The sequence below is a fragment of the Macaca fascicularis genome, chromosome 9 (genome assembly GCF_037993035.2).
Source record: "Macaca fascicularis isolate 582-1 chromosome 9, T2T-MFA8v1.1".
NCBI lineage: Eukaryota > Metazoa > Chordata > Mammalia > Primates > Cercopithecidae > Macaca > Macaca fascicularis.
This window is the reverse complement of record NC_088383.1, coordinates 136,208,747-136,221,864: the sequence shown is the minus strand read 5'-3', so window position 1 is coordinate 136,221,864 and position 13,118 is coordinate 136,208,747. Positions and strand designations below refer to the sequence as shown.

The window sequence follows — 13,118 nt, the reverse complement described above, 5'->3', positions numbered from 1 at the left end:
CCACAACACATAGTAAACATCTGATCCTGGGATCTCAGCAAAGACAGAGGGCACACAGCTGGAATTCAGCAAGCTACAGTAATTTTTAAATACCATTTGGCATCACCACTTTTCACTTACCTTGAAGGTTCCTTATCAATCACAGCACTTAATAGTTCAGATTAAATGTTTGCATGTGTGGATTTTTATGAAGTGATTGTTCTGAAAAAGGGCAAAGTACTAATTGGAGTCCTGACTTTTCCAGATGGGTAACTCTTCTATTTCTGAAGACTTTATTATTCAACCTGGAACGTTATCTAAAAAACTGTTCCTCTAGCTTTAAGTTACAACTATTCTTTACACTCACCAAAGCAGGGGGTAGGGTGTAGTTTAGATTCAATTATGGAATAAAATGTTACAAATGTAAAATTTGATTTTGCTATGCCATGATTTCCAAAGAGTCATGGGATATAAACATTGGATACAGGTTACATATTTGAGTATACTCCTACTATCAACTACTCATTAATATTCAGGAAAAAACAGACACAGAAATACAAACATATACATACTCTTTTTTTTTTTTTTTGAGACAGAGTCTCGCTCTGTCGCCCAGGCTGGAGTGCAGTGGCGCGATCTCGGCTCACTGCAAGCTCCGCCTCCCGGGTTCACGCCATTCTCCTGCCTCAGCCTCCCGAGTAGCTGGGACTACAGGCGCCCACAACCGCGCCCGGCTAATTTTTTGTATTTTTAGTAGAGACGGGGTTTCACCGTGGTCTTATTCCCTTACTTTTATTGAGAGGAAACTGCTAGGGTTTTAAGGTCTAGACCCATTTTTGTTCTCCTTAGAAATCTTAAAGTACAGTCACACGTTGCATATTAACATTTTGGTCAGTGACAGACTATGTATATGTCAGTGGTCCAAAAATTATAATGGAGCTGAAAATTGTTATCACCTGGTGACATCACAGCCATTGTATTACAACTGCCTATAGTATTCAGTGTAGTCACATGCTGTACAGGTGTGTAACCTAGGAGCAGCAGCCTAGACCATCTAGTCTAGGTGTGTAGTAGGCTCCACAATCTAGGTTTAAGTAAGGGTACACGCTATGAGGCTCGCGCAACGACGAAATCGCCTAACGATGCATTTGGCAGAACTGTTAAGCAACACATGACTATGTGTGTGTGTGTATGTTAATGTATATGTGTATGTATATACATGTACATATGTGTATATATATACACATGTATATATGTGTATATATAAATATAAAAATATTATATCTTCAAAGGATTATTTCTAATACATTATTTTCTTATTGTTGCCACTATAGATATGTAATAAAATTATGCATTATATATATAGTGGCAACAAAAAGAAAATTATGTATTAGAAATAATCCTTTGAAAAAAATCGTGAAGATCATTCTCTTCTTCCCATTTCTTAATAAGATACATGTCAAGTGCAACAACCCTTGTTCTAGAAACACCAGGACACTGCCGTGTTCTGCAGGTATCTATGGGTATTCTGTTGCAGTGGTCCCCAACCTTTTGGGCACCAGGGATCAGTTTCCTGGAAGACAATTTTTCCATGGACCAAGGGGTGGTGTGGCAGGTTTCGGGATGAAACTGTTCCACCTCAGATCATCAGGCATTAGATTCTCATGAGGAGCGTGCAACCTAGATCCCTCACATGCACAGGTCACCATAGGGTTCGTACTCTTATTAGAATCTAATGCAGCCGCTGATCTGACAGGAGGCGGAGCTCAGGCAGTAATGCTCGCTTGCCCACCACTCAGCTCCTGCTGTGTGGCCCGGGGATTGGGGACCCTGTTCTACAGGACCTTATGGATCCTTAGAAATGGAATCTAAAAGTTCAAGTCAACATGTAATCACGAAGTCTGCCAACAAGTTTGGTTGCAGCTTTGCAGAGGATATTTGCCATATGGCAATGTAATTTCAGGTCATTAGGGACGTAGTTCGTAAGCAATAAATTCCCCTCTATTATACTTTTCCTAATTAAGTTGTATCATAGTTTTACTGAGGATGACTAGAGAATTATTTGGAGAAATGTTGATGAGCTTCCATGATTACAGCTAATTAATAACGGAGTACAACTTAAAGCTGAAAAGTCACTCTGGCTTCTGCTATTAAAAAGTCAACCAATAAATGAATAGGAGTTAATGGGAGACTATCCATGGATAACATCTCCAAATTTTCAATTACCCCAAAGCACAGGAGAGGAGACTGTCACCAAGAAAGACAAGAGACTTTCTGGGCTCGGCCCCTGAATCATTCTCCGTTCAGCCCTAGAAGCAAGTCTGCAAGTCCCGACCCTTGTCTTGTTAGAAACGAGGCTTCAGTCAGACCTTCCTAGGAGGCATTTGAAATCAATCAGAGACAAGTTCTCATGCAAAATCCTATTTTAGATGAATATATTGATATCAGGCTTTTGTCTAAAGTGCTGGCCCTAAAACATGGTTACATGAACAGGGTGAAAGGGACACTTACTACCACATCAGTCCTCATTTTCCCAAAAGTCTTGATCAAGTGGGCATAATGGTAATCCTCCATCTGTCGTAAAATAGCTGTCATGCAAGCCACGAAGTTTCCCTGTAAATGAATCAAAAGACAAAATTAGATGAGACAGAACAACACTCATGGGAAAAGCCGGAATCATCCCAGATGCTGGGACTTGAAACTATCAGGGAGAAGCAATGGGGCACGGACAGGAGCCCTGGGCTCTGCTGCCCCTCTCTCTGGGCTGATCAGCATAAGGCGTGGGTCACTTCCAACCTCAGGAATGGTTTTTTGGTAGGGGGTCCTTAGAAGATCAAGCTGAAAGTAGAAAGAAAAGCAAAACCCTCGAGGGGGTCTCACAATGCTGAGGACATGAGCACACAGTAACATGAATGAGACACACTGGTGCACTCACACTCAGGGCTGTATTTTATTCTCCCTAACTAGCAATACCTCAAATGTTTCCTGATACAGGGTTGTCCAGACCGGAAAAACGAGCTCGAAATATTTTTGCATTAAATACAAGAAAATTAAAGACATTGGAAATTAAAGACATGGAAATCACGGGCACTTCTGTGCTCTCCTGGAAACTTGCTGCCCTCATTATCAGGCAAATGTGTGTGCAGCCTCTCCTCTCGGGCCATGACAAAGAAAGGCCTCTAATTTCTCAAAATCAGCCTGTATCCCCCCGCGCCCGATGCGGAGGCAATCACCACAACTCCACAATGAGTTATGGCCCAATTCTCCTCCCCGAGAAGAAGGAGAGGAGGAACGCGGGCTCATCAGAATGTCAAGTGGGAGAGCTGGGAGCTTCTCAGACCAGACGGAGCTGGGGAGAAAGGAAGAGAAGGAGGAAAAAATAAAGCAACACAGAAAATCAAGAATGGGGAAGGTAAAGGGCCAAAGCTGAAAAGTCTGTCTGGCCTCTGCAAATGGAGGCAGACAGTATGTGTGTGGACGTGCGTGTGCACACGTTTGTTTGCGTGCCCTGAAGCGTGCCTGCTTTGGTGGGGGGTTGTGAGCTAGGCAGTTCTGTTGCCATTAACCGCAACTGCTCACTGCTAGGGCTTGTAGCTAAGAACACTGTAAAGCCTTCCTTGCTCTTAAATATTTTCCCCTAAGATAATGACATTGAAGGAACATAGGATATATATTTTTTCCCCATTAAGCCAGTACAAGTTTGGTAAAATTATAGCATGAAACATACTTTGAGACATGTCTCTATTTTTCCCCTATTAAATGAGCTCTCAAATTGCATTCTTTTACTAACTCTCCTTTTACCAGCAATATATCAGAATGCCTAAATGTCTTCTATATTAACTTGGAATACAGGCTTTACAGGGAAATGTTAAAATCCAATATTTTCTCCAATTCATTTTATACGTATAGTATACATATCTGCTTCCAAATGAGTCCTCAAAGGACACATTACTCAAGTTGAACAAATACAATAATGATGATATGATATCTTCCATTTGCCCAGAAATATAAATTATTTGTGAATGATGATAATTGCTGAGATTTAGATTCCAAGTTGGTGTTCAGGGAAACAGCTAAATAATGCTTGTTTTCCATTGAGGCAATGATTAGTAAAATGGCAAAATGGTCTATTCATGAACTTCTGAAACACATAAATATTTGGCATACCATTTCAGCTCAAGAGAGGCTGCCTTTGTGTCTTGTCTACTCCTTGTGACAATGAGATGTGTCCTGTGGATAATCGTCTTAATAATATTACACACCGATCAAGCACTGGGCTAAGGCTGTTAGAACTATGGCCCTTTCAACACTGTGACTTTAACAGAACACAACCTCTTTCAATCACACACAACTTTCTCTTCCTGTCCTACTTTACAGGCAGTGAAACTGAGGCTTAGAGGTTTCGCTCTCTGAAGAAGTGAATGGCAAACCTTGGTGTGGAGGCCCTACTCCAGGGCTACAAGACAGGTACTTACTGGCTAACCTTATTTCTTTACCCCTCACCCAGATGCACATTTTAACTCTTCCTGTAAGGAATCTGAAGCCACTGTTGATGACCAACACAAGCTAGAGGTTCACTTTCCCCTACTCTTGCCGTCATCAGAAAAAGTTGGAAGAGGGGAGGAAGAAGAGCCTTCGAAGTACTCTGCCCACATTTGATCCTGATGCAGTTGCTGTGACCCAGACTCTTCCCCATGAGATGAGGAGCTTTTCCTGCTGAGGAAGAGGCCTGTATCAGCCTAGGTGGACCTAGTAGGTGCTGAAATCAATTTTCTGCAGGTCAAACCAGTTCCACAATGGAGACTTACACATTAGAATAAACGAAATCACACAGTCAGCTATTTATCACCAGAAGCAATGTATCAATGTGCTTAGCTTAAACAATCAGGCTGAAAGTAGAAAGAAAAGCATAACCCTTGAGGAGGTCTCAAAATCCTGAGGGTATGAGCACAGAGTAACATTAATGAGAAATACCAGTGCAGCCAGACTCAGGCCAGATACGTGAACAGGTGATGTGGACATACTGAATTCAGGGAGCGGACAGTCATGTCATGCTGAAAAATTCATGCAAGGCAACAAATGCCAAAACTGTAGTAACACAGAAAACAAAAAACTGAAGAGAACACAGCAGTTTCCATAAAGCAAGTCCTGGGAGTACGTAAATGCCCTGTTGGGAGGTCTCTCTGGACAAGAATATCAGAGAAGGCAACCGAACGGCCCCTTGTTTAACCGCGATGGGGATTCATTACAGGAAGCCCAGAGGGCCAGAAAGACGGTCATTTCCACAAGTTAGAGGCGGTGCTGCCGGGCACTGTGCGTGGCCTCTTTACCAAACCTAAGGAAACGTTCCAGAAGTCATTTGCATTGTTCAGGCTTTCCTTTCTTAGCGAAAGTCAGTCTTGCTTTTTCAGCTCTTTTCTAAGGTGTAGCATGAATTCCATTAGGAAAGGGATGATCTGCATTCTAAAATTCACTGAAATGCCCCTCTCTTTCCTCCCTGCCCTTTGGGAATGGAGTCCCAACCTTGGGGGATCAGTATTTTCACTGGGCAAACACTGCAGATACCATGAAGCCTTATGGTTTCCATGAACACAACAGGACTGTGCAGCATATCTGTGGGCTTATAAGGGTGGATAAATGAGTATTTATGGAAGCCCTTTGAAACCAGTCATTTATTAAGAACAAAAATGAGGGAGCTCTGTGAAAATAAAACTTTAATTCTGTATGCTCAGAAGAAAATTACTATTCTATGCTTTAATTGATTTATTTTAAATGCATTTGGGAGATGACTCCTACATGAAGCGTTTATCTTCCAGACAATGGGTAGCCTAGCAGGTGGGCTGGGAGCAAAAGCCACGGTGCAGAATCATCTCCGAACCCGAACATAGGGACCAGGCTCCAGCACCAGCAGCTGAGGAAAAATAAGTCGATAAGTAAAAATAACACATATTCCTTACATCTTCAAAGCAATGCAAAATGGGGCCACAGAAGTCAGGATATACTTGCAGAAAATTTAAAAACCAGGACACTAAATGCCTAATAAACAACAACAAAAAAGTGAACCTCATTAGCAATCAAAGATGAAAATGATACATCGTTATTTGCCTGCCAAAATAGCAAAGAAGTATTTCAATGATGATAATGCGAGCAAGGGTGCAGGGAATGAGGACTCTTATATGCTGTTGGTGGGAACATAAATTGCTATAACCTTTTTAAAAAGTGATTTGGAGATAGGTTTGAAAAGTCTTGAAAATAAATACTCATCTCCTCAGTAATTCTATTTCTAATAATCCACCAAAGGAAGTAATTCAAAATAGAAAATTTCATACCCAAAGATGTTCATAGCATTGCTGAAAATTTTAAACATCCACCACAAGAAACTGTGTAAATAATATGATATTTTGTAGGGTTGCAAGATAAAATACAGGATGCCTAGCTCCATTTGAATCTCAGATAAACAAAGAAAAATAAATATGTCCCAAACGTTGCAGTGAAATATTACATGAGATATACATATACTAGAAAAAGATATCTGTTGTTTACCTGAAGTTCAAGCTGAACTGGGGGTCCTATATTTTTATTTGGCAAATCAAGCAACCATAACTTGTGTTATGATGAAATATTGTGCAACCATTAAATCATTAAACATTAACTATGCAAATATGGAGCATTTTATTAGCATGAGAAAATAATTGAAGAGGAAAACTGCAGTAATTATGTATACACATTTGACCAATGTAAACAATATACAGTACAAGAAAAACAAAAAATGACTAGAAAAGATACCAGATAGTCATGAGTGGAGGGAGACTAAGCCCAGATTGTTTTTATAAAGAGAAAGTATGTCAATATTTTTAAAGGTGGTCCAGAAAGAAAAGGATCCACAAACTCTCCCCGTCTGCCCCTGATCTAGTTCATTTCTTAGTCTCCTGTCTTCAAACGTCTCTCTCGCAGGGCTCCCCCTGCTGGTGTGGCCTTGGCTACTGCCTGGCACGGCTCCTGGAGGGAGCCCTGGACAGAACTCGTCCCTGCACTCCCCCAGCCCTCCTGAAGTACCTCAGTGCCCCAGCTTTAAATCTGTTTGGGCCCCATTTCACCAGGTAGTTTGATAGGCGAAATGGAGAACAGGTAGGACTGAGCACAGGTAGAAGGAAAGGCAGGTAGAATTGAGCACAAGTAGAACTGAGGCTGGGTAGAAGGAAAGACAGAACTGAGTACAAAACTAAGTGTAGGTAGAATGGACAATAGGTAGGACTGAGGCTGGGTAGAAGGAAAGGCAGGTGGCACTGGGCACAGGTGGAAGTGAGTCTCAGCAGAAGGAAAACAGCACAGGTAGAATGGGGCGCTGGTGGTGGAGCAGGGGGACGTTTGGTGACAGGCAAGTTGAATGTAGGATGTCACTGGAGGATATAAAAACAAAAGGCTAACAAAAACAGACTGAAGAATGAAAACTCAGGATGAGGCATACCTTTTAAACAGTGCCTTTGTCAACTATGCCTAGTGGAAGGTCTAAGTATGAATTAGAAGACAACATCCAAAGGGTTTTAATTCATATTCTTGAGGAGCTGTGAAGGTGTAATGAAAATGGACTTAGCCATGTGCCTTGGATAGCAGGGTATAAAATTGAGCCTGGTAATTTCATCGGCCAGACAAGCTGTCTCAATTGACCCCGGAGCTCACACTTTGCATGGAGCACAGATCTGCTCTCTGGGACACACAACACAGGCAGGAAATTTAATGTTTTTCTCAGTTCTCTAAATTCCAAAGGCTCTCTGGGCCGTTTCCAGCCTCAGAAGCTGTTGGAGCTGTAAACAGAGACACACGATTGCCGAGTGTGGAGAGCAGTTGCCCAGTTTCAATAAAAGCAGAATTCTAATGACTGAATCCGGGATTATATTTGATGATTTCAACTGGGGTCTTGTTAAAAAGTTTAACCATGTTGTCACTGAGGCAGGTATTTAGAAGAGGAAATTTCATTCAAATGCTTAAATTTCAAACATATCAATGAAAATAAAGCCATCTTATAATCCTGATAAAAAGTAATGAAAATGAATTATCCAGTAACATTTTAAAATATATTACTAAACAACAACAACAACAACAACAAACCCATAAAGGTGATTACTTCTGGATGATTTTTATTTTGGGGTGCATTCAAGCCAAAGAATCAATACTGTAAAGCAACATTATGGAAAAGAGAATATAGGAAAAGAGAATGTAACTGAGAGTCAAGGCCTTCTTTTAAAATGATTTGAAATAAATCCAAGTATTACTAAGTTCTCAGAGCTGATAAGATGGAAGGCCTACAGAGCACAATGGCATTCTCTTTTCTAGAGGGAAAGCCAATGGCAAAATGTTCATATGTGGTCTTTTCTGTAAGAAAATATGAAAGGGAAAAAACAGGGAGTCCAAAAAACAAACAAAACCTCAAAATGTTATATATTAGCCCCAAACTCCTGCAAAATCTGCATAGAGCTGGAGTTTGTCAAAGTATACATAGGGGGCACCTACATCACAAATTAAAAACTGTTTCAAACATGCATTCCCGATTCCTCACATTAAATGACAGTAAGGCACATATTAAAAATGCACAAAATCACAAGGGTCAGGGGACTCCGAGGAGATGCAACTAAAGATAAGAGAATTCTAGAAGCAGGAAAGAGGGTAATGAGTGGGTACCAACTGCCCTCGAGGCGAGAAGGTGGTGACATTGAACAGGAAGCCTGTGAATCGCTGGTGCAAAACCCTAAGAAGGCCCAGAAACTGGGGGTGCCAGGTACTCAGGAGGCTACATGGGAGGTGAAAAACAACAGTGCTGATCGCTTTGAAGTGTGACCCTATATCCAGTCTGCCTATGCCCAGCATGTCCAGTGAGGGGCTCCCCAACTCACTCCTGGGGAGAGGACCACGTGTTTACTCTCCGGACAAGGGAGGTGCCTGAAAAGCAGAACACAATGACAAGAATCACCTGGAAGAAACACCTGTTTAGTTTGATGTCAAGTCAAACAGCATACTCCCCTCTCTCTCTTCTACTCAGCTCCCCGCATATCAGCAAGGAGGCTTAAACTAACCCCCGCTAACCTCAGTCCCACACCAAACCTAGGAAGAAGACCAGAAGAATCCTCTTTGGTGAGAATGACCAGCCAAAGAGAACATGAGCACTAATACTAAGCATGGAGGTTCCAAAAGTATGAGAGCTCAGCCCATCCAGTCTTGCCATGCAGGAAAGCCCATGCACCTCCATGTTCTGTGCACACGCTTGGAGACAGAGGTCTGAGCAAGAGCACTGGGCCTTGTGAAAAAAATTCATCCAGCATTAATAAAGGAGGCCCAAACAAACAAAAACAGAACCCAGAGGAAAGGAAGAACATTTAGAGAATGTAAGAGAAGTAAAAAATTATTATTATAATTATTATTGTAGATGTATATAATGTAATGTATATAATTAAAATATAATTATTATAATTATTATTGCTATTATTTTTGAGATGGAGTGTTGTTCTGTCTCCCAGGATGGAGTGCAGTGGTGTGATCTCAGCTCACTGCAACCTCAGCTTACTGGGTTCAAGTGATTCTCCTGCCTCAGCCTCCGGAGTAGCTGGGACTACAGGTGTGCCACACCTGGCTAATTTTTTGTATTTTTAGTAGAGACAGGGTTTCGCCATGTTGGCCAGGCTGGTCTCGAACTCCTGATCTCAGGTGATGCACCCGCCTTGGCCTCTAGAGAGTTGGGATTACAGGCTTGAGCCACCGTGCCCAGCCAAAGAACTATAATCATTATCCTCAGGTAGATATGATATTATATTCATGATTATCATATCTTACTTATATTCCTCCCCTGACTTAGTGATTTTCAAGATAAATCAAATGATTTGCCCTTATAACTATCATATTTCTCAGATTTAAAATAATAACATACTTAGATAAATCTTTCAAACTTCTGTAATCCTTGTAACATTGTTCTTTCACTTAATATTTGTTGAAATAAAAATGAGATAGCTTCTCTTCTTTGCTTTGATTTTCTCACACATGTGTTTTCATATTATATAGAATTTCTTTAAAGCTACCTCAAAATCCTTTTACGATTAAGGTGGGAGGGGAGTATAGGAAAGAAAGAATAAGTAGAAATATAGAAAGAACGATGTCATAAAATGAGGACAGAGGATAGTGTGCAGTGCTACATACGCTGAACGTCAGGAGTCATCGCTGTGCTCTCAAAAAGCATGTCATGTTTTATGAATTAAATATTTGATTAAGCATAAGACATAATAAAAAGGCTGATTCAGGTATTATTGTTAAAACAGAAGTTCACAGGAAAACGGGTGTCCACTCTCATCAGTGAACTTACAAAACCTTTCTCATATAAACGACCCACGGTGAAATTGTTCCTTTTTTCATTTAAAGATAAATTCATTCCCATGATGCCTTTATTCAATATATAATTAATTTTTACTCATGTGGTCTCCCAAATGTTATAATTTCTTTATTTTATAAAGAAACTTTGAAGAATGTTTGTTTAAAAAAAAAATGCCAAAACTATACAAAAGAGAAAATAACTTACGTTAATGTCACCTTGTGGCTATTGGGAACTACTAATAACAAAATTAAACCTGTATCTTAAATTTAAACTGAGTGCTTAGTTGAATTCATAGAGTACCAGCATCTCATATCATTCCAGGCACTATAAGGAAATAAATATAATTTAAAAACAAAATCGATTTCCTTTTTATAGTGGCAGTAATTGCAGAAGATGTTTATTGGACAAATATACCAAAAGGGAATATTTGGACCTTAAATTACCCATAACAGTTATCTGCTACTTATACAGGATAATAATTTAAACACATATTCACATTTGTTATGAAGAATAAAAATAAATTATAATCAAATATTACATATAAAATTATAGTTTATGGTGTAATGAGGAATATATACTTTGTTTGCAGCTTCTTAATATAATTCATTTGATCCTAAAGCAAGACAGCAAAGCAGAAAATTTTATATTTTATTTTTATAAACTCAATATATCAGGTAATATTAAAGCCTTAGAGAGTTTAGAATTTTCGAAGTCTTATTGCATGATATAGAGGATCTAGAAACACACTGTAATAGAAACAAGAGTAATTCGGTCTTAAAAAGAAAACCTCTTATTATTGAAGAGAAGATCGATATGTCTATACATGTTTTTAAACTGACTTTCATAAACGACATTAGGATTATCATTGTTATAAATGAAAGTTGAAACTCTTTCTTAGCTAAAATGGAATGCCTTATATAAATCATAAAAGGATACTGTCCTCAACATTAACATTGGTTGATATAATAAGGAGGAATGTCACATACATCATTAAATATTAAGTATTTAATATTTATGATAACATTTATGATACTTAAGTATTATAAATACACATAAAAATACTTAAGTATTATTCTAAATATTAAGTATTAAAACATTAAATAAATGAATCATAAGGAGAATAAAAGATACTTTGAAATATGAGATTATAGTAAATAAAAACATAGATAATCTTTTATGGTATTTCTTATAAATACGTATGTATCCATAATATATACATATGTTGCATGTGGTCGTATGCTCAAACGCTGCACATGGCAAGTGATCATCCAATAGCTTATCTACTTACAACTACATAAGCTACCAAAGTGATTTTAGCCATAAATGCCTAATGTTTATTTTCAAAATCACCTACTGTGGTGGACTGAGACTCAATTTGTGGGAACCCATGAGGAATTCTACAGTAGCCCTGTACCTGTCCAGCAGGGTGTGCAGGAAAGCATCAACACAGGAAGCACATCCCACTGAGGTTCTACTTCCACCCCCTGTCTCACTTTCCCCACATCCCATAGGAAATTGAAGGTTCCCTAAATGGGTCCTCCTAGAATGGGTCATGAGAAATGGAGGGGATAAGGCTAAAATGACAAGAAGATTCAAAACCATGAAGAGCACTGCCAAGTGCAACACTCAACCAACATTCAATGAGTGTGCAGTGTGTTGACAGCATTGAGTTCCCAGGAGTAGGTCAGCAGGAGATAAAAACAGCCCCTGACCAGGATGACCTCAGTGGGAGGTTGGATCATGGCTTTCTTCTGGGCTAGTGGGGCCACGTCAAAAGGACACAGGAGGTGGTGTGGGGAGGCTCCCCTGGCCACAGGTGGGATGCTTGAGACAATCTGAGTATCAAAATGAACAATGCAATAAACAAATGTAGCAAACTGAATGAGAAAAAAATCCATGTGTCTATACAGACAAATAATATAGAAAGATATTCTATTAGATATAGAAACCTGCGAGGTGGCAGGGTTGAGGGTAAAAGTAAAGCTGTGACCTGTGGAAGACTACGAGCCAAAACAACACGGAATGAAGAAGAGAACTTGATAACTGAAGGTTTCAACTCCTAAAGAAATGGTTGGTCCATGGGAGGCTCCTCAATGGGCACTGAAACCTCAAGGTAAAAAGTCTTTGGGGACCAAGACCCTCACTCAATCTGTAAGCAACACCCTATAGATTCTTCCTAATTATAGTCTCGGCCTTTAGGTAGAATGCTAAGCACACAGGATCACTTAAGTAGTTTTTTTTTTTTTTTTTGCCAAAAATGTTCCATGATGAGGAAATGAATAGACGGATTCAGAATACACAGCAATTGACAAGACAAATGGCGGCGACCCTTAAAGTCAAAGAGAAAACTTCACAGGGAAGAGATCTTACATTCTATTCGAGAATCACTGTTCATTTTCATAGGTATCTTAATATTACCATGACTATAGGGCAGTTACTCATAGGAGTTGCATGAAGTGAGGAATGATGTGTTCTTATATCTGGGACCAACTTTTTGGTCTGTTAAGAAAGAAAGTTTACACATGCAGGGATAATACAAACATGGCAAAATGTTATTATGTAGTGAATGTAGGTGGGCACGTGTGTTTAACGCTAATATTGATTCAACATTTTTGTACATATGAAACATCTCAAAAAGCCAAAGGAAAACAACTTCTACTCACAGTCTACTGAGAAGACTTATATGACAACAATTAATTAAGACACAATGTTACAAATACTATAAAAGGGAGTTATTACAGACTGCCAGGGAATTCTAAAAAGGAGGTACTGCTTTTCCAAT

At 39.5% G+C, this 13,118-nt stretch overlaps 1 protein-coding gene across 2 annotated transcripts in view; it reads right to left on the bottom strand.

Moving 5' to 3' along the window:
• Positions 1-13,118, bottom strand: part of DOCK1 (dedicator of cytokinesis 1) — a 555,400-nt gene that overhangs the window by 203,405 nt on the left and 338,877 nt on the right. For both annotated transcript variants that reach the window (XM_005566736.4, XM_005566737.4), the window contains exon 28: positions 2,491-2,592. In XM_005566736.4, coding sequence (XP_005566793.1) covers positions 2,491-2,592 — 102 coding nt within the window. The remainder of the gene's footprint in view (positions 1-2,490; positions 2,593-13,118) is intronic.